The sequence below is a fragment of the Amblyomma americanum genome, chromosome 3 (genome assembly GCF_052857255.1).
Source record: "Amblyomma americanum isolate KBUSLIRL-KWMA chromosome 3, ASM5285725v1, whole genome shotgun sequence".
NCBI classification, from domain to species: domain Eukaryota; kingdom Metazoa; phylum Arthropoda; class Arachnida; order Ixodida; family Ixodidae; genus Amblyomma; species Amblyomma americanum.
The window spans coordinates 194,632,700-194,654,521 of NC_135499.1; the positions used below are offsets into that span (position 1 = coordinate 194,632,700).

General features: G+C 48.3%; 1 protein-coding gene across 1 annotated transcript; it reads left to right on the top strand.

The window, feature by feature from the left end:
- The first annotated feature begins 3,040 nt into the window (after positions 1 to 3,040).
- Positions 3,041 to 4,896, top strand: LOC144123561 (uncharacterized). Its single transcript, XM_077656377.1, has 3 exons — positions 3,041 to 3,426; positions 4,183 to 4,351; positions 4,423 to 4,896. Exons 1-3 carry the CDS (start codon positions 3,234 to 3,236, stop codon positions 4,754 to 4,756), a joined length of 696 nt encoding a protein of 231 aa, XP_077512503.1. The 5' UTR covers positions 3,041 to 3,233; the 3' UTR covers positions 4,757 to 4,896.
- Positions 4,897 to 21,822: the final 16,926 nt, after the last annotated feature.

A 21,822-nucleotide genomic window follows, 5' to 3' on the forward strand; every position in this document is an offset into this window, starting at 1 on the left:
TCCAGCAGCCTTAAACCTATGGCTTTCAAAAAGTGATCAGTATTGGTTAATATATGTTCAAAAATTTATCGGTGAACTGTGAAACGAAAATTCCCTAATTATTCTACAAGGCAAACAACAACATGCGCTGATTGAGTTCAGTGCTCGCACAACACAATACAGTTCATACATGGACACACGAGAGGGAGTTGTTTGCCGGGCTCTTTCTAGCTTCGTCGATGTGTGCGGAGAGTTGCTCATGGAAAGCAATCACGCTACGTTTTCATAGCGAGCGATGTCCACGCAGGCACCTACTTTAATCTGTACACATGTGCGCATAAGGAGGAACGGTACGTTGCATTCCAGGCGTTTAGTGGCTTTTTGCCGAGCCTACATCTGGGGACTTCAGCAAGATGCGTGTTTTGTTTCCTCACGCGCTTCTTATTTACGCTGGAGCAAAGAAAAAAGAATGTTGAAGCAACTACAAGCCTGCATATCCATTACGTTGTTGTTCGTCTTATTTTTTTTTTTTGCACATCGTTCCTGGCGTGCCGATGGTGCTCTTGTGTATACAAGGATGTGCGCCGCTCGGGTGTGTTATATTACTCTGTACTCGTTGTACAGGTACACTGCATATCGTTGAGCGGTAGGGTTATCGTGTGACTGTTTATAAACGCAACAACTTTCATAGTGGGAAGTGGTACCGTTCAATCATAGACAATAGTTCAGTATTTAACCGGTGTGGTGCAGTGCCCCGCTATAAGGAAGATTATTTTTCACCTCCTCCTCTTTTAACCCAAATGCTAGTCCGCAAATACAGATGTTCGTTCCTTAGTTGAACTCTCTGCCTCTCCTCTTTGTTGTTTTCCTTGATATCTCAGGCACACAACCCAGAAAGCTAAACTAGAAAGGCACCAAATCGTGTTGGTCACCTCCCCTTTTACTAATAACCTTGTGTTACATTTCGGTTGTGTGGATATTTTAGTTTTTCTACTTAAGCGTATTTTATTTATTGCTTTATCTTGCGGATTTCATACCTTTGAGATTGTTTACTTGTTGTTATGGCTTGATACTGACATCTGTTCATTTTATTTTCGATTTTCTCAGAATACTTAAGAGAGACGACTGAATAGTGCCGTGCAGAAATAATGGACAGAAAAAAAAGGAAATTTCTGCATGTTGAGAGTCAAATATATACGCTGGGTTTAATTCGTGGGAGCAATAGACGAGCCTTAGAAAGCGTTTCAAAGGTAAGGACTTTGACGTATAACCCGAGTTTTACAGCGTACAGCAAAATCTCAGCGCAATGCGCTTTACAATCCATCCGTGTATAATATTGAAACAAATTCTCAGTTATTTCACGTTACCGAGCTGATCATATCCAAACCATTAGGTAGCAGCCAACGTTTTGTGCAGGGATTCTGGATCAGTCGACCGTTACATGAGCCAGTCACTTGTGAAAAGTGTTCAAAGTAAGATCATCAGAATAATGGGGAACCACTAAAACTAGACTTTCAACATGGAAATCAAGACCTTAACCAGAAGACCGTAAAGCTTTATATGCAAAACAAAAAGGAAGAAACTTGAGCAATTGGGCATAAAGATAGCTGCAAAACTGCTCAAACGCCCAATATCCGCTACCGTATCTTTCTGACTGCACTGTTTGCTCAAAGCTCTCCCGCAGAGGTTAGATATAACTTGGCAGTAGGTTTTACTGCAGAAAATTGCAAATCAACACTTCCCCAGTTCGACCGAGTAATCCTCCATAAATACGCAGCCGCGGCGGCTGCGTTTTTATGGAGGAAAAACGCTAAGGCGCCCGTGTGCTGTGCGATGTCAGTGCACGTTAAAGATCCCCAGGTGGTCGAAATTATTCTAGAGCCCTCCACTACGGCACCTCTCTCTTCCTTTCTTCTTTCACTTCCTCCTTTACCCTTCCCTTACGGCGTGGTTCAGGTGTCCAACGATATATGAGACAGATACTGCGCCATTTCCTTCCCCCCCTCCCCCCCCCCCCCCAAAAAAAAAAACAATTATTATTCAGTAGAAGATGCTGTTTCTGAACGATGTGTGCTGCGCAAGAGTCCCGAATTCAGCACGCACACGCAAAGATGGAGATGATGGGGAGGAAAGGCCGGAAGGGTTTCGCAGCTTTGAGGGCATAAGGGTACATGCGATCGTTCACGCACTCCACACTAGCAAACAAGAGGTTACCCTTGTCTGTGTTAGCATACGCTCTATACATGCCATGCACGGCGTACGCTGGGCACATGGTCGAAAACGTTGAGGACAGGTTTGGTTTGGTTTATGGGGGTTTAACGTCCCAAAGCGACTCAGGCTATGAGGGACGCCGTAGTGAAGGGCTCCGGAAATTTCGACCATCTGGGGTTCTTTAACGTGCACTGACATCGCGCAGTACACGGGCCTCTAGAATTTAGCCTTCATAGAAATTCCGCCGCCGCGGCCGGGATCGAACCCGCGTCTTTCGGGTCAGCAGCCGAGCGCCGTAACCAGTGAGCCACCGCGGCGGGTACGTTGAGGATAGGTTAAACCTTTTACCCAGGTGAGTTTGGAGGAAGAGGAAGAAGATAGCACTGATGGAATACGAGGATACAAGCAGTCAGTAAGAATGAATTTCTGCAACAATTGTATCCAGCGTTTCCCGAGTGTATCTGCAGAATTTTAAATATGTTTGCTTTAAACCGACCATTATCGCTAAGTGTGCAGCATTGGCATGCGAAGCTTCGGTGGACAGGAGGCGAAGTGGAGAGAGGGAAAAACCCCTCTCCCATTACAAGGGAGATGAGGGAAGGGAAGATAATTTTTTTTTTCTTTGGAGCATTTAGCTCCCTTTCATTGATCTTCAGGCCTGGCAAAGCGCTGCTGGTCCGGGTTCCCTGTCTCTTTCTTTTACGCTGTTTTTTATATTTTCTGAGAGGAACAATAAAAGGGTAAAAAGGGACTTCACCGCGCCACCCGCTCTCACGGTCTGAACACGTCAGCGGCTGCTCCGTGCTGGGGGAACACTAATGCTAAAGCCCGTTTCACATGCAAGCGAAAATGCCAGCGAATCCTGTCGCAGCGACGGAAAAACCTGTTTCGACCCGTCGCGGCGGCTCGGCGGGCCGGAGCGACGGGGTTCCAACAAGTTGGAAATTTTCGCAGCGACAGAGCGATAGCTCCGCCCTCTGACCAATGACTGCACGGCGGAAAAGCCACGTGACAAGAAGAGGATCCGTGCGGGAAAGACGACAATGTTTGTTTGCTACACGTGCTTCCAACACCATGACAACATGTCGCGTGGACTGTTCAATGAGGTGCTGATCATCGAAGTATCCAAGCGCCCACTTCTATGGGATGTTAAAGATAACAACTTCCGCAATAAGTCGACCAAGGAGTCCCTTTGGGAAGAAGTGAGGGACGCAATTCGAGCAATTGACGACACCGGTAAGTGAAAGCACGCTTTGTGGCGAGCTCGAAGATTATCAGCCATATTTTTTCATTGTGCAGCCAACAAATTTTCCTCGTCACACTGGCAGGATTCTGCAGCGTGTCAAAAACTGTTTTATGTCCCCGCGCATTCCTGCGTACTGCTCGGTGTTTATTTTTCGGTGCGCCGGCTATTGTGCGTAGATGAGCTGTATGAAAATTGTCGGCATCACGCAGCCGTGAGCAAATGTTTTTGGTTCTTAAGACACGCTAGCTGCATCATTTTGTACCCTTCACTTCAATCGTGAAATGCACGACGTGCACGTTTTCATGTTCTCAGCTACGTTTGTAAATGCGGGAGGCGACCTTTCTCAGGCGTGGAGTTAATCCGGGCGCTGAGAGCCTAGTAAAATCGTCTCTTGCGTGTATGTAGAGCGAGCGCTCCGTCCCGCGGCACTGCCCGCTCATCGTAGTCTTGTACGTAGCATTGATCTGCAGCTTCTGAACCGCGCAAAATCATCTCGTGCGTGTCCGCAAAATAAATCATTCATCTTGTGTGTGCCTCAGTTCAGTCATGCATGCATGCATAATCAGTAAAACTGCCTTTTAGAAGAAAAAAAAAACTCGTGCTTCCGTACTGAATCGTGTGTTGTAAACATTTTCTGCAATATTCTTGTGTGCTAACAGATGAGAATTTGTACATGTTCATGCTAAACTTTGGGACACATGTCTGCCATTGTTTCCTAATTTGCTCTATACTGCTCCATATTTCAGTAACAGTTGAGGAGATTATTGCTCGGTGGAAAAATCTAAAAGATACGTACAGGCGAAAAACTGATGACGAAAAAGATGGGAAGAAGAGTGGGTCAGGAGCCACTGCAAAGACGGCCTGGCCACATTTAAAGCAGATGGAGTTCCTGAGGGACTCCATGGAAACGAGACGGTAAGCAATGATACTAATGATGAATTGAATGTGTAAATGACAGCAATTAACAGCCTGTACATTCTACTCAGGAGCTTCTGCAACCTCGACGCAGTGAGCCACGTGCAGGTGGCCAGCGCAGCAGCCGAGACGAGCCACGCCAGCTGCAGCCCAGCATCGCCAGGCTCGAAAGAAGTAGAAGCATCGCCAAATGAATTTGAATGCATGTATAGTGTCCCAGGCCTTCCTGATGAACCAGGACCATCCTATATGGCAGCAACTTCACCAGAGGTTCTCCCAGATAGGGGAAACAAGCGACAGAAGACAAGGCGGCAGGAAGTGGAGGCTGCTGACAGGGACATTCAGGCCGTGCGAAGTGCAATTGCAGCGCACAGGCCAATGGTTACACCGCACGTACGGACTTAAAAAAAGATGTTATTACCATCAAGATAAGAAGTAGTTGATATTTAAAAAAGAAGAGTTCTTTATTTCTTAACAAAATTTGAGTAATCGTGGCAAAATAATGCATAAACATTGTCCATGTTGACGTTTGCAAACCACCGAAACCAACCGCAAGCTCGTATTCTTTGCCAGCAACACTGAGATTCGCAGCGGCAGTAAACGCTGTGGAGCGACGCATGTGAAACGGAACCCTGCGAAAAGCATCGCTGCGCCGTGCCGCTGGTCGCTGAGTTCGCTCAATCGCTTGCATGTGAACCGCCCTTAACGCATACTCTGCCGCATCAGTCGCTCTGATCGTCTGCGATTTTTTATTGCGAAAGCATTTCCTGCCTAATGAGTGGCGTGGACAGGATGTGTCACAACGGGCTGTGGACAGAATGTGGCCTCATGAACTGTCTATCGTCAGTAAGAGTGTAATCTTAATTTGTAACGATTAATTGTGATTGAATTGAAAGTTTAAATGATCGAATTATCAAATAAAATAATTAATTAAATAACAAGAAAATTCATTCAGTTGATTACTCCGAGTAATTAAAGAAATTGGTGAAATACTAGTAATTTCTCCACACTTGAACGAACAGGTTATCTGTGGAAACTTGTGCACAGAGCCGGGATAGAACCGTAGGGTATATAAGTCTGCGTGCAATGACAATCTCTCCTCAAATATGGCTGCCAAGTGCGGAGTGCCCGTATCCGTTAAATGCTGCCGGCCGAAGCTACGAGAGAAGTCAGTGTCTTTGCTATTCCCGTGGTTGCGCAGTGTTGGCTTCTCGAGGCGATCTATGGCAGCACTTGGAGACGCATTGACTTCCCCGCCATTTGCGATTTTTTTTTTGTGATCCCCACGATCGCGGGAAGACGCGGCTCTGTAGTCACTGAGAACGCACGGCAACCCTCGGTTCAAGAATGCAGATAAATTACTGTGACGTTCGGGAGACACCTTGACCCTCCATCATCTTTCGTTGAGCCTGCAGCGATAGCTCGCGTAGGCACTGGCGCGCTGGTAACATTCTTCCCGCAAAGGAACCTCGCAGTCGGGGGCATGCGCTCAGGAGAGGAAGGCCGTAGAACGAACCTCTTTGCGCGTGGACAGAACGACGCCAAAGCTTTCTCCGCGATCACGAGCCGATAACCCGAGCATTTGCACTTCTTACTCAAATGTGCTCTTAGAGACTTTAGCCCGACTGTGCCACTTTTTTTTTTTTTCAAATGCTTGCGGTATCTTTAACTTCTAAGGGGGAAGCGGGGCTCCAAGACCGCCTTGGAGCCGAACGGCGTTCGTGAACTCTTTTCAGGTATTTTTTTATTTCGTACTTTTTGAGAAATTTATTCAGAAACCATGAGGATAGTGGAAAAGTTCTTGGACAGTCACACGTGATCGAACGCATATTTTCCATTTCTAGCATGTTTTCGGAGCCTTCCACGATGTCGGCGCTTTGGTGCTTACGTCACATATTCTGTCGGCCGGATTGACGGCTTATTCTGCCTTTTGTTATATGGTCGTCTCTCGCTTGTACTATCTGCTGTTGCAGTATAGTCAAGCACTCACAAGGATGCATGGCTCCGACTTTCGTATGCGACTTTCGTAAGCAAAAAAAAAAAGCGTTTTGTATATCGGCACAAAGTTCATTCTTTCAATTTAGCCTTTGGTTCTGCTAGCGAGGGATCCGTGTGCGCGTATTTGAATGACCGTCCACCGTGGTAGCTTGCAGGTTACAGTACTTTAAGGCGAAAGCCTTTAATGGCTCATCGTTGTCCGTCCGTCCGCGAAATCGGTCACACTATGACGTCATCAATGGCATAATTGTTATAACCCACATACTACTAGCAACTAAGTAACGGGTGATTAGTAATTAGTCATTAATTAGTCATCAATTGGTAACTAGTAGAATAAAAATAAAACAATGCAAAATAAAAACTAGACGACAAATTAGAAAATAAAAATGAATAAAAAGTAAAAAAGAACAAATAAAACAAAAATTAAAAACAACAACAACAATAAACGAACAAAAATAAAAATAAAACAAACAAAAAATGCAGTGCCTACGTTAAAGATCCCCAGGCGGTCGAAATTATGCCGGAGCCCTCCACTACGGCACCTCTTTCTTCCTTTGTTCTTTAAACATTTAAATTTATTTATCAGCAACATATGATTGCATAAAATTACTGTATTGCTGTCACTGTTGCCTACCATCGGCTTCCTGACCTCGTTAAGCTACCCTTTCAGCTTTTTATGAAGGAGCCCGTCAACATAGTGCATGTTGAAAATAAAGAGGCTGAAACTGAAACTACAGGGCTCACATCGATGGCACCATAGAGTAGGAATCCCACGAAAAGCCTGGATATTTGCATTCGTGGCCACGTGTTGTCAGCGTTGCTTTGCTAGAAATTCTTGCCATTAGCTGCGACCTATTTTTCCAGGGCTCATATACGACCTACACGTGAGGATCCATAGCGCACAATATTCAAGGGACACAACACGAGCGCTAATATTGTGCGCTATGGATCCTCATGTTGACTACCCACTAGCCCGAACCCTGACCCTTCTGACCTGCACATACCCAGTAGAAAAAACTCACAGGATGGTTACGACTATGTAACGCGAGATTCAGCGACAGCTGTTTAAGCGTTTAGTTTTTGGGATATATTCCTGGCACACTGGTGTAGTGGCAAGTGATGTACCCCTGCAATGGTAGGCGGCTGTTCCAAACAGAGCCACCCGTAGGGTTATGCGACCCAGGTTGACCCTGATATAAGGTGAGCGCGTTAACGACCGGCGGGTACGTTAATGACGTCATTAACGCACCCACCGGTTACGCGGACGGCGATCGCGCTAACTAGGGACGGGCGCCTAGCAGCTACCGCTGTAAAACGAGATGAAAAGAAGATATGGGAATTACTCGCCTTTCTTTAGAATGTATGTAGTGGTGATACCTGAGTAACCGTATTTTAACATCGTGTTTATTAGTGTGTTTGGTGTGTGTGTATGTGCCCGATGCAACAGCCAAGATTGTGCCCTTGACCCGCGCAACGCGGCAACGACTAGGCGGCAACGACTAGCTTTTAACGCGAAATCATTTCTAGTCCCGGCGGCGGCGGCATGTGTGCATGTGTACTCGCAGATCGTACAGAAAATCCCAGGAATGAAAAGAAAAATAGTGCGAAAATTATCGGTAGCAGGACCCTTCCTGTCTGATCTGTTTTTCCCCGTGCCTGTCTGACGACTTAACGCTGTAATGTTTTTATTCTATCAAAACAAACTCGATGTGCGCCAATTATACGGCGCGCGGTTATCTGCCCACGTTAAATTTCCACGGTTTAAGTTGTTTGCTTTTGTGACGCTCTTCTTTATGCCAGTCAGCGCTCACCTCGAAGATGATCTGTATTTTGGGATTCCCGAGCTATCTTTCTATAGTCGGATACAACTGAAAAGTGAGCGACAAACATCCTTGAAAGGAGGAACTCCAGCCAATGGTGTCGACCGTTCTTCATGTCGTCATGGTTAATCTTATTTCCCGGACGCACCTGCCGCCACCTGCGCTGTCATGCTAGGGTATTAACCGCGGCATCAAGGCGAACGGTCGATAGGCAAGATAGTTTGGGAATCCCAAAATACAGATAATCTTCGAGGTTAGCGCTGACTGGCATAATGAACAGCAGCAAAAAGGCAAACGACTTAACCGTGGGCAAACAACTTAACAATTTAACAAATTGCCGCACAGCCACTTAGTTTTGATAGAATGGAAACATTACAGCGTTAAGTCGTCAGGCAGGCACGGCGAGGAACAGATCAGACAAGAAGGGTCCTGCTACTAATTTTTTTTTCAACTGCCAGTACCTTTGTGAGTGGCGTTCACGGCCAAAAGTATATGGGAAAGCTAAGCGTTGGGAGAGGGATAGGGCAGGCGTTTCGGCATTGAGTGCCCCTGCTTACGCATGTATTTAGATAGTAACGCGTGCCAGACTATGCAGAACTAACGGGATGGGACGAGTGCCAAAACCACCGTAAGCTAATAAATCCTCCGAGTACAGTTTCTGATTAACTCGGTTCAAGCCTCCCACGAGAGATTGGGAGCATATAAGCAACGCGAAGAGGTTCGCACACTTGTCCTTCGAGCGCCTGTTTGTAAACCGCTTGTCTACGGAAATCTTATTTTTGAGCTCTTCCTGATTGTGCTGCCTCGTTATTCCAGCCAATGTGTGCTCCGTTTACTGCCCGAGGCTCTGATTCTAGTTAACAGCGAATAGTGAACAGCGACGAGCAATGCATGCCGTGTCATGGTGCGCGCAACATGCATTTGCGTGAAACTGTCTGGCGTTTCTCTAGAAACTTCCTGTGGAAGCGAATGAAGTGCGCTCTAACTGGTGACCGATGGGGCGCAAAAACAAGTGAGCACACTTAGCACGTGCTAAGCAACAAGCTGTCTCGAGCCCATGGCCTGCGTTATGGCTAATGAACTTTACGCTCCAAAGGATCAGAGGCTGGTTATAATGATAAGCGTGTGGACGAATGTGCTTTATAGTTCGTGAATGCGAGCGTGCCCCCCAGCATATACCTCATTCATCACCAACCGCAAGGCAGATGTGAGCAGCGATAGTAAGACGGTCGGCGGCCGTCGAATGTGGGGTTGTAAGTGATTCGTCAAAACCAATGGAGGAAGAGCTGTACCCGACGGTGCGTCCGAGCCGACATGGCTGAAAGGCGGGCGGGCGCCGTGGGCGGGTGAGGCAACGAGCCTCAAAGACGAGTGTTGTGCGAACCGGTTGGTTGAGCACAGACAGCTGCTCGGGTGTGGTGCTCGCCGTAAGCCAGAATCAAAGTGCGTAATTCTGTTAAATTGTTAAATTGTTAATTTGTTAAATTGTTAAGTTGTTTGCCCACGGTTAAGTCGTTTGCCTTTTTGCTGCTGTTCATTATGCCAGTCAGCGCTAACAAGCAGCTAAAGTCGTTCAGGATTTGACCTGCACCTCGCTTAATTACTGACTGCATATAAGGCTCCTGACTAACATACCTATACTGAACCTTGAGCGGACATGTCAGTACGGCGCTCACGCTGCATTGCGGAGGTGCCGATACTTATGCATATGTATTTTGAGGCCACAAATTTCAATCACACTATGAGAGCCTGAAATGGTGCGTATCACACCTTTGCGGAGTCTTTCGTGGTGTGCACAGAGGAAAGGAAGGAGGAGTAGGGGGAGGGGGGGGGGGTAGCCGAAGCCTAGGACAGTTTGTTTTTTCAGCAATGCGCAGTGGGTTTCCTCAAGGCATCTCGACGATTGCCCAAGCCATGTCACCGCACGAAACCACCTCCACCGCCACTGTCGATTGAAAAGTTGCCTCGGCATTCAATACTTGAAGTTTATCGACTTCGGCATGTCCCATTGCTGATGCCAATTCTGAACTTGTCTCCTCAAGTGGCATTGGCAAGCAGTGACAGCAGAAGTACACGTGCGGCGCATGAGAAAGTTGTGCGTGAGCTTGGTAGACAAGTATTGGAGTCAACTGCACGGTCCTCACGTTCTCTTGCTTTCTAATTTCACACATATAGTTTATACTTTTCCCACGTGTTTGTCAATTTGAATTAACTAGAGCTGAAGCTTCATAATCTGGTCTATCGACGCACCCATATAAACACATTTTAACCTAAAACCTATTTTAAACCTATGTCGTCATCCAATGGGACGCACGTTCGTAAGCCTCCGCCACGCGATTCGCAACTCCTCCGGGAGACTGCACGTATCCCGGAGGAGAGACCCCGCAACAATGTGGCAGGTTGAACACAGAGCCTGCACAAATGTGCAGCCCGGAAACGTGTACACACATATTGAGTACACAGGAATTGACATTTACGCAATTCTGCATAAAGCGTGAAGCTAAGAGATAGAAGCCCATTGCCTATCCGCTCTTATGTCGCTTCGCACCTGATTCATAACATCCTTTGAAATTGGTTTTAGGAGAAGAGGAAATGGCGCAATACCTGTCTCACTTCTCGGTGGACACCTCAACCGCGCCATGGAGGAAGGGCTGAAGGAAAGAGCGGAAGAAGAAAAAATTGTCAGTGGCTTAGCTCGGTTATGCCAAGATGTACTGAGCGAAAGCTAAGGCATTGCATGGTTAGCCTTGGTTAATCTTGATTGCAAGTCCAAGTTAGTCTGGCTGTCTAGCTATGTTGTTGTCGCATTAAAGACGACACAACTGTGGCTGCGGCGCGCGCGAGCTCTCCTTTTCAGTCCTCCGACATGTTATCAGGCACGCGACGCAGCTGGGGAAGCGAGCGGAGGCGAGCGCAACGACGAGGAACGCGGTGTGACGTCATACCAAACGGCGGCGGCGGCGAGCCGCGTGATGTGACGTCATGCCAGATGGCGCGGCGAGCGCGCAAAGCACAGTAACCGTCTCGCATATCTCGGTGGACACCCGAGCCGCGCCGTAAAGGGAGGGATAAAGGAGGTAGGGAAATAAGAAAGCGCGGTTTGGGTGTCCACCGAGATACTTTTGAAGTATGATTGGTCTGTTCGTTTTACTAAAGTCGTGTCCTCCACAATGGCCGAAAGCGTTGCCATTGAGGCAGCTCTAAAGAAGCTACGGTGCTGTACGCCTCAACTTACTGTCATAATTACGGATTCAAAATCTGCCCTTCAAAGGTTAGAGTACGGGTTCCCCACTGATGCCTTGAGTCTTAGATCCCTACGTTTGGTGCAGAATCTACATAGCAAAGGCTTCTCTATACGCTTTCAATGGGTGCCCTCGCACATAGGTGTCTTAGGCAACGAGATAGCAGACAACCTCGCCCATACAGCTCTCTCCGGGATTCCAGTACATGGAGTCCCTCATGAAGTCAAGCAAATGTTCAGAGATGTGGTGTTGTGCCACTTCAGTTCTTTGTGGAGCTCTCCTCATCAGCCATGTGTGACCAAGGGTCTCAAAACGTACCAAGCCACTTTGCTGCACCGCGTTCGCACGGATTCTGCTCGTACGCCGGCGTGGATGTATAAGACTGGCCTAGCGTTGTCACCATTGTGTTCAACGTGTGGTGTGTGTGGTGACATAGAACATTACCTCTTGTGCTGTACTTTGTACAACGCGGAACGGGCTGTGTTATTCGGATCCCTCAAGAAGGCAGGAGTTCCTCACTGTTCTCTTCAGGACATTGTTTTCCCGCGCGGGAGCCAGTCGAGTAGAAGGGATGCTTCTCGCCTTCTTCTACTTTACCTGCAGGACACGGATTTGGCCTCCACATGGTGACCTCAGGAGTGTCTATTTGGGTTTTTGCGGAGAGTGTTTCTGTGATTTCTATTTAAGTGTCGCTACGGTGGAGCAATTGCCGGCAGCAACTGCAAGGCTAATCCCACCGGTAGTTTACAACCACTCAACTCAACTCTCCACCGAGATATGTGAGGCGCCAGTTGTGACGTCATGTTCTTCCTCGGAGTGAAGCCACGGCGAAATCGCAAGTTCGCGGCCAGTAATACTTTCGCTTTAACAGGTGCCGTTGTGTAGGGCACCGGTATAATTTCCGCCACGTGGGGATGTTTAAGATTGTTACGTCTCGCCTACGACGCGCGGTATAGCCGGCGCGGATGCAACGGACGCCGGGGCTTCGTTCAAAGTGGCGGTCATTTTGGGCCCGTTCAGTGCTGCCGTAACGCCTCCCGCCAAGCGCGTCCAGGCAGGTTTCAATGCCACGTGTCGTCGGGTGTGCGTGTGTGTGTGTGTGCATGTTGGTGCCCACGCTTGTCAAAGCGCGGCAGCCGGGGAGAGGAGCTCCCCAACTGGGAGGCGAGGAGGTCTGACCGGCGCCGGCCCGGCGGACGCGTCACTTCACGTCTCAACATGTCCGTGCGTCGCCGTCTCGTGCGACTCATCCCCAGCCGTTCCTTCTTGCTCTCGACTCCGAGGGTATAAAAAGCAGCTGCCCCGGACGCCAAAGAGACTTCGATTTCTTCCTTCGAGTAACGTGGTCGCCCTGACCGGCTGCTCTTTTGCGATGCCAGAATAAACAAGTTGTTCTGTTGCCAGTCGACTCATCCTTTGCCGGGACCTTCGGATGTTTCCATCTGTGCCCCAGGCCGCCAGGCCAACGCTACCCTTGGGGCTTGCAACCCATTTGCAACAACTGGTTGCCAGCGGTGAGATCCCGACAACGGAGGCCAGCAGCGAAGATATGCGGTCAACTGTATGCTGAGCAGCACAACGACCATCCGGGAGCAGTGCAACGAGCCCTGTGTGATGACTGGTTGCCTGCAGCGGAACGACTGCGCTGAATTCTTGGCTGCGAGGTTTGGTGAGTGCGGGACTTTCTTCTTCTGAGTTTTGCCAGGCTTTTGTTAGTGTCAGAAACAGAGCTGGTAATTGTGTTGTCGTTGCTGCCGGGTTAGTTTGCGGCAAGACAATAGTAGGCAGTAGAGAAAGCAGCATTCGGAGCAGCCATGGATTTGAAGTCGTTGCGCAAACCGAAATTGCTGGAGCTTGCAAGAGAGTTGGGTCTGGGTGTCTCAGACAAACTCAGAAAACCAGAACTGCTAAGGGCTATACTTGAGTTGGAGGCTGAGGATGACGAGCTGTCGGAATGCCTTGAGACCATTGAGGAGAGGGAGCAAAAAGAGGAGCGCGAACGTAAAGAGCAAAAAGAGAAAGACGAGCGCGAACGTAAAGAGCAAAAAGAGGAGCGCGAACGTAAAGAGCAAAATGAGAAAGACGAGCGCGAACGTAAAGAACAAAAAGATAAAGAAGAGCGCGACCGTCAACACGCTTTGGAAATGAAGCGTCTCGAGGTAGAGATGGAACGCGCTCGTAATGGAAGTCAGGCACACGGTGCAGGAGAACGAGTATCGTTCAAAATGGCTGACCTGATGCGGCCGTTTAAGCTTGGAGAGGACATTGGTTTGTTCCTGGTTAACTTTGAGCGAACGTGCGAGAAGCAGGGGTTCTCTCGGGAAACGTGGCCACAGCGCTTGCTCACTTTGTTACTCGGCGAGGCGGCCGACGTAGTCGCTCGCTTGAAGAGAGAGGAGGCAGAGGATTTCGACCAAGTGAAATCGAGTCTGCTAAAAAAGTACAGGCTGTCAGCGGAGGCGTTCCGTCGGAAGTTTCGGGAAAATGAAAAAGGCAGAAGTGAGTCATATATACAGAGTTTGCCTACAGGCTTATGTCAAACATGCAGGAGTGGCTCAAAGAAGAGAAAGCGTTTGGCGACCACGAGAAAATTCTGCAGTGTTTCGGGCTGGAACAGTTTTATAGTCGGTTACCTGAGAACGTGCGGTACTGGGTCTTGGATAGGCCAGACGTTAGTACAGTGGCTAAAGCCGCCGAGCTAGCCGAGGAGTTTGTGACGCGTCGGGCTCGCGGAGCTAAGGACGGTCAAAAGGGTGAATTTGGCTCCAAGTCTGAGAGGCCGAAGTTCACACCCATGAGAGCAAGGGGGGACACACGTAGTGCGGATGCGAGTGAAAGCAGTCCGACCGAACGTAAGGAGACGGCGGCAGCCGAAGCCGAACGCAGAAAGCGGTTCGAGACGAGGCAAGCGCGCGTGTGTTATACGTGCCAGAAGCCGGGTCACTTTTCGGCGCAGTGTCCAGAAACAAAAACAAAAGTCGTGTTTTTGTCATTATGCAGCACTGACGAGAACATGAAGCTTCTCGAGCCTTACATGCGAGACTTCCTCGTGAACGGGGAAGAGTGCCGAGTGCTTCGTGATTCCGCAGCTACAATGGATGTAGTTCACCCCTCTTACGTAGAACCCGATATGTTCACGGGTGAGTGCGCATGGATCAAGCAAGCCGTGGAAGCTCATAGCGTGTGTCTGCCCGTAGCAGAAGTGCTTAGTGAAGGACCTTTCGGAGCAATTGAGACGGAGGCCGTAGTGTCATCTATGCTGCCCCCCCCCCCCCCCCCCCCCCAGTACCCGTACCTATTTTCGAACAGGTCTGATCACCTCCTGCGCGAGAAGGGGCTTTTGTTTGGTGAGGCTAGCGTTCAGGCCTTAACCAGATCGAGAGTTCGGGAGCTCGCTGCAAAGGCGGTAGTTGCGGGGCCGACGTTGTCGAACAATGAAAAAGGGTCGGAGGCGCAGCAAGCTGGTATTCAGAGCACGTCCGAACTGAATAAAATTGAGCCTGTAGCGTTGAAGGCACCAGGTACTGGAGAGGAAATACCCGACACGGGAAAGTTAGAAGAGCTTCCGGTCGAGCTTCCGGGACTAGGCTCAGTGACGAACAGGGAAGACACTGATCAGGTCATTAGTGACTTAATCATTAAAGCACCGCTGTCGGCTGAGCAGAAAACCGAACTACACCAACTCTTACAAGAGTTTCAAGGTCAGTTCTCTGAGAGGCCTGGTAGGACTTCTGTCCTTACTCATGATATAGAACTTACCTCCCCAGAGCCAGTACGATCCAAGGCGTACCGGGTGTCACCCCGCCAGCGCGATATTATGGAGGCTGAGGTAAAGAAAATGCTGCAGCTCGGTGTTATTGAGGCGGGTGAGAGTGATTATACCTCCCCTTTGATTTTAGTTGAGGTACCGGGCAAGGAACCTCGTCCTTGCGTCGACTACCGCAGGCTTAATTCCATCACTAAGGATCAAATTTATCCGATCCCTAACATCGAGGAGCGCCTTGAGAAAGTTAGTAGCGCTCAGTTTATTTCCACCCTAGATCTTGTCAGGGGTTATTGGCAGGTTCCACTTACAGAAGAGGCTAGTAGGTATGCGGCGTTCATTTCACCAATGGGAACATTCCGTCCTAAAGTTTTGAGTTTTGGTTTGAAGAACGCGCCATACTGCTTTTCAAGCCTCATGGACAAAGTGTTGCGGGGACAGGAAGAATTCGCTTTACCGTATTTAGACGACGTAGCGATATTCTCCGCATCCTGGTCTGAGCATATGGCACACTTGCGGGCAGTGCTAACCCGCCTGCGCGAAGCGGGCTTGACAGTCAAGGCTCCCAAGTGCCAATTAGCACAGGCCGAGGTTGTCTACCTCGGTCACGTGATTGGACAGGGTCGTCGCCGCCCCTCTGAAATAAAGGTGGCCGCTGTGCGAGACTTCCCACAACCGCGCACGAAGACCGATATTCGGTCGTTCTTAGGTGTCGCCGGCTACTATCAGAGGTACATCCCCAGGTATTCCGATATCGCGGCTCCCCTGACGGATGCTCGAAGAAAAACAGAGCCCCAAACAGTCGTCTGGAGCGAGACAAAGGAAAGAGCTTTTAGCGCCTTAAAGAGCGCCCTAACATGCCAGCCTGTGCTACGATCGCCAGACTACACAAAAGGGTTCGTTGTTCAGTGCGATGCTAGTGAGCGAGGCATGGGCGTTGTACTGTGCCAACGGGAAAATGGAGAAGTGGAACACCCCGTCCTTTATGCTAGTCGTAAGCTGACCTGTCGTGAGCAGGCGTACAGCGCCACCGAGAAAGAGTGTGCGTGTCTCGTGTGGGCCGTTCAGAAATTGTCATGCTACCTAGCTGGCTCGAGGTTTATCATTGAGACGGATCACTGCCCTCTCCAATGGCTGCAGACCATCTCTCCCAAAAATGGCCGCCTCCTGCGCTGGAGCCTCGCTTTGCAACAATATTCCTTTGAGGTGCGTTGCAAAAAGGGGAGTCTCAACGGTAACGTCGATGGCTTAAGTCGAAGCCCCTAACGTAGGAATCCGCCTCAAAGTTGTTTGTTACTGATGTTTTCTTCCTGAGGCAGGATTTTTAACATATTGCTTTTGTTTAGTGTTTCAAAGTGATTATGTGCTTTCTAGTGCAATTTTCCAATTTGTGGACGCGTTCTGAGTGCTGCTTGACTACTGTAAGGAACTAGGCAGTAGTATAAAAGGGGAAAGAGCCTGGCAGAGCTTAGTGAGGGTTGTCTCGTGCTTGCTGACTGAGCGGTTGCGTTTCGGCGTAGTTCTAACGCTTGCTGGGAACGAGCACAAAATTGGCAACTCTCCCGAAGTCATTTTGCAGTGTCCTGTGTGATCCTGAACCTGAGAACGAGGCCTTCTCTGTGCGCTGCGCTCAAGCAACGTCGAGGGACGACCGGTTTCGATTACGAGCATCATCGAGCGACATCCCTCTGGACAGCGGATGCAGTCCCCTGACCATCGGGATCTCCTTCTCCCGGCGGGGCGGTCTGTTACGTCTTGCCTACGACGCGCGGTATAGCCGGCGCGGATGCAACGGACGCCGGGGCTTCGTTCAAAGTGGCGGTCATTTTGGGCCCGTTCAGTGCTGCCGTAACGCCTCCCGCCAAGCGCGTCCAGGCAGGTTTCAATGCCACGTGTCGTCGGGTGTGCGTGTGTGTGTGTGTGTGCATGTTGGTGCCCACGCTTGTCAAAGCGCGGCAGCCGGGGAGAGGAGCTCCCCAACTGGGAGGCGAGGAGGTCTGACCGGCGCCGGCCCGGCGGACGCGTCACTTCACGTCTCAACATGTCCGTGCGTCGCCGTCTCGTGCGACTCATCCCCAGCCGTTCCTTCTTGCCCTCGACTCCGAGGGTATAAAAAGCAGCTGCCCCGGACGCCAAAGAGACTTCGATTTCTTCCTTCGAGTAACGTGGCCGCTCTGACCGGCTGCTCTTTTGCGATGCCAGAATAAACAAGTTGTTCTGTTGCCAGTCGACTCATCCTTTGCCGGGACCTTCGGATGTTTCCATCTGTGCCCCAGGCCGCCAGGCCAACGCTACCCTTGGGGCTTGCGGCCCATTTGCAACAAGATGCATGCACTAACATCGCACAGCACAGGGCCGCCTTTTGCGTTCGCCTCCATCGAAACGCGGCCGCCGCGGTCGGAATGGAACCCAGGTCATCCGGCTCAGTAGCCGAGAGCTCTAAGCGATGAGCCATTGCCCCGGGTGCATCCCTAGATGCTCGAGTGCCTCCGCCAACAGCAAAGAGACTGCGAGTTTTCATAGTGGTTATAATCAATTATAACAGAAATTAAAAACAAGCTGATAATGTTATCGCCAGCTCTCGCGGAATTTCGCGATTTAATTGAGCAGTCAGCGTAAACGTTGGTTTACAGCGGGAGCTGTTAACAGAGATCCGTGATCATACCAGTTGGGAAACTCTACTTCAAAACGTGAGTATAGTACCGCTGGACACCTCGCAGAGGTCGGTGGGTAAATGCGCCGGATATAAATGACTAATAAAAGCTGCCCCCGTCCGTTATCGCTAACTTCGGAAAGGCTGAACTGTATTGCTTGGTTCAGCTCTTAATGCGTATCTCTCAGACTGCCGTATGTGCATGCAGACTTGCTACTGCATGCTGTTTTTGATAATCTACTTCTTTTTTACCCGAAAGCAACAGAAGGAGCACATACTAGGGGATTGTCATCATTTCTTCAAAATGGTTTTGCCTGCTTGATGCCTCTAGCGCCGCCTAGTGCATCCAAAGGTTTCGATCGGGAAATAAAATTCAGTTGAAGTACGGCGTCAGTGGTGTCCATCCTTCACTTGTCTTTGTATTTTTCGCTCTTGAAACATGAATCATTGTGGCAGTTATGGATTTGCTCTGTAAAACGCGTAGCATCTTCACGTGATGTATTTTCAGTTATTCCTAATCAAAGTTGACAAAAAACAGAGGTGGGCGTCAGTTCTAGTCTATTTCTTCTTGGTCAGGAATTTTTTGCGCTTATAAAGATTTTTTCGGGGTAAACATAATTCCCAGTCCCTTTTTCCCAGTCATTCTATTACGCCATATAAAAATACAAGTAAATTCAAAATGTTTACCAGCCACCTATTGCATGATGTTATGTGAAATTGCCCTTGAGTACGTTTTAAATAACTGTAAACTTCTAGAAAATGTAAGCCTTATAGAGGGGATAGAATATGATTATACCATGAATACATAAGTGGAACGAATCTGTCGCACAATATTGGTCTCACTTACTGAGCTGCTGTGTTTTACACTCCTTCCCTATGCTTTTATGCAGGGCCAGCGAGAACACCTATCTTTGCCGTGCACCGCCAAGAGTGGATCCGGCCGCTTTCAGCAAGAACAGGAGCGCACCCTTTTTGTGAAGACCGAGTGGTTGTGGCAAGTCGCTGACACTGGGGCACTGTTGTTATGATGGGGTTATATCATTTGACCTATGATACAGCTAGGACGTGAAAACTGTGCGGCGCACAGGAACTTCTGCTCCAGTGTCAAGGCCAATGTGGACGGCAAGATGAAAAGTTGTAGTTTCCACATTTTGTTCAATGAAGGATTGGAAATAGCGTTCTGAGTGTGGTGGCATAATAGCCATGATATTTCCCATAGTATGACATGGATTTAGCATGCTTTCAGATCTAGTGTTGAAACTCAGGTAGTCCGTTCAGCATGGGCATGAATGTTAACTGAGCCAACAGCACAAGCACAAAATAAGGTCCATTAGTGTACGAAATGCTATAGTAACGTTATACATTCAGATGACACAGCCTGTTTTTACGAGCGGTGTAAGGGTCCAAAGCCATTGCTTTCATCATGCGACGTGTTGTAATGATCAAAACATCACAGCAACACTGCACAGAAGGCTGTTATGGCCACAGGAACAATTTTTACTAGCGTGTTTTGTAGCTCAGAAGCCACCTCTTCGCAAGGGTGTAAGGGTGCTGTGGACACGCTGGAACACCCAAGATTTTTTTCGTTTTCACAGTGTGGGAGGTGTGCGCGTTACCGCGTGATAACACAGACCGGAAATGCTCATTGTTTAAAAAACTGCGCTATAAGCGCAGTTTTTAAAAAAAGAAGGAGAGAGCAGAATTAGCTGTGGGCACGAGTGCACATTACCGCACTTCTAATGTCACCTCACACCATAAACCTAAAGCCCCTTTACATACCCCCCCCCCCCCCCCAGATGTCACCGCGCCAGGGTAGCAACGCACTCTTTGCAAAGTAGTACTCTGCCGAAACGAAACTGAGGAAAAAACTGTGACCGAGCAGAATATTGAAGCGTGTAACTCTTGGTTATATATCTGTATTACACAAATGGTGAGAGTAACCACTTTTGTCTTTAGTGTAAAGGCGGAAGATGTTATACTTTTTGTCGAAGCAAGACTGAACGCGGTGTTTCACTTCAGTGACAATTTATACGAAGGTGGACAATAAAACAGCTCTTTTGACGGCGTCAGAAAAATAAAACGCCCAAATCAGTAAAACAGCCGGTTTACCACTGCCAAGCTGCCTTCAATTTTCATGATGTACCCTGCGCAGATATTGCTCTAAAATATTTTTAAAGTGCCTGAAACCACGTTTTCAACAACTTCAACTTGGATTTACAATGTTAAATATGCTTTGAAGTTGGTGCCACGTGTGCCTTATGCAATGCGCATTTTTTTTCGTGTAACACCGCTCACGTGAAGGGATTTAGATGTTCTACGTATGCTGTTTGCTACACGCCACCTTTTCTTTAGCTATCCGTTGCAGTTTAGGTTAAGCAAGGATCGAGTGAAATAAGGTGACAAACAATAGTTCCTGAATACGTGGAACCTTCCAAGCAGAATTATTTGTGAGAATTTGGCTGTTTACGTGAAAGAGAAGTTAAGCTGCCCGCCGTTATTCATGTTTTATTTTGAATAATATGCCGTATCAGCGATTTTTCGCATCCTCGCTCACGACGGGCACCAACCCTACGCGGGACGACAGCCGCAAAATGACACAACTCAATCTCAAGGCCGACTGGCCATTGTGCGGTTGGCGGTTTCCTCGATGACCTCGCAGGCGGCGTTTGTTCATGCATGAACGCTCGAGCCGCGTGCTTATAGGTCAGCAGACTCTACTCTGTACTCTGTGCGGTCGAAACGGTTTCCTCGCTTTCATCTTTTCCGGGTTGTCAGGTACACGAACACGGCGCCATCTAAACACGTTTAGGCCAACCACTCTGCGTCGCTTACGGCCTCCGAGATCGGAAATAACCGCGTTGAAAAGAAGTGCAGCCACGATTATGCGCCGCCCGCGCTGCTTACTCTGCTTAATGAGCCCATACTAAAAGGCATGATAATGCCTTGATAACACCTTGTCATACAAAAAGAATTATTTTTTTTATATGTGTCGGAAAATTTGTTCGGTAATCAAAGCATGAGGCAAATTTAAGAATGGTCGTCTGTGATTTTAGAGAACTTACATTAGAGGTAGTGAGATGGCGATAGCGTTCCCTGATAGATCCCTTTTGGCCTCAAAGGGCAAGATTTTCTTGTCCAGCACCGGCGATCAACACCCCAATCGCCTCAATCATTTTGTGGTCTTGGTTTACACGTTGAGGAATGGCAATGAATCTTAATAAATACGTACTTGTTGCATTTACACAGACAAGACCCGTCAACGTATTGAATACATGGTTATAATAATGTTGTTCTAGGTAAAGCCACAGATATTGCATATATAGGTGCATTTCTCACCGCAGACTCAGTTGGACAGGACACGTAATTTTTTTGGAAATTAAGTGGCATCTATACAAGGCTTCGTACGGCGCAATTTTAAACACTTCCTAAGGGATATGAAACCGAAGTTATACTTTACATAGAAACGATCAGTGCTTGAATATACTTGCGTTTGCTGGGACCCACACACAAAGGAGCAAATTAGTATCCTGGAAAAAGCGTCAAAATAAGGCTGTTAAGTTTATAACTAGTAATTATGACAGGCGCCTAAACACGACTATAGCCGAATACAACTTAAGTCTTCAGTGAAACTCCGCCCACATTCAGGACCGCCGCGCAGAATTCTTCCACGACAAAAAAAGTAGTCCGTTGTCAAATGTTTTCTTTTTAACTAAACACGTATCTAACCGGAAGGCTAAGTTATAATCTCAATAATTTTGATGCGTCTGGCTTGTTTAACACAGACATAAGTTAAAAAGTTGGTCAGCGGAGTAACACGCGAATCGTGACTCATTGTTACCAACTGCTGTTTTTTAGAGCCAACTTTTAGGCGCCCGTTCCTGGCTTCCGCGTACCCAAAAGGAGCATACCTCTAGTCCACTCTAACCATATTGTATTCTTCGTTCGATCAACAAAGATTCACTCAACAGCACAGGCTGAACCTGACCACGTGCAGA

Coding starts and splice junctions, on each gene's coding strand:
- LOC144123561 (XM_077656377.1), top strand. CDS start 3,234: ATGTTTGTTTGCTACACGTGCTTCCAACACCATGACAACATGTCGCGT. Junction 3,427..4,182: donor TCGAGCAATTGACGACACCG/GTAAGTGAAAGC, acceptor TCCATATTTCAG/TAACAGTTGAGGAGATTATT. Junction 4,352..4,422: donor GACTCCATGGAAACGAGACG/GTAAGCAATGAT, acceptor CATTCTACTCAG/GAGCTTCTGCAACCTCGACG.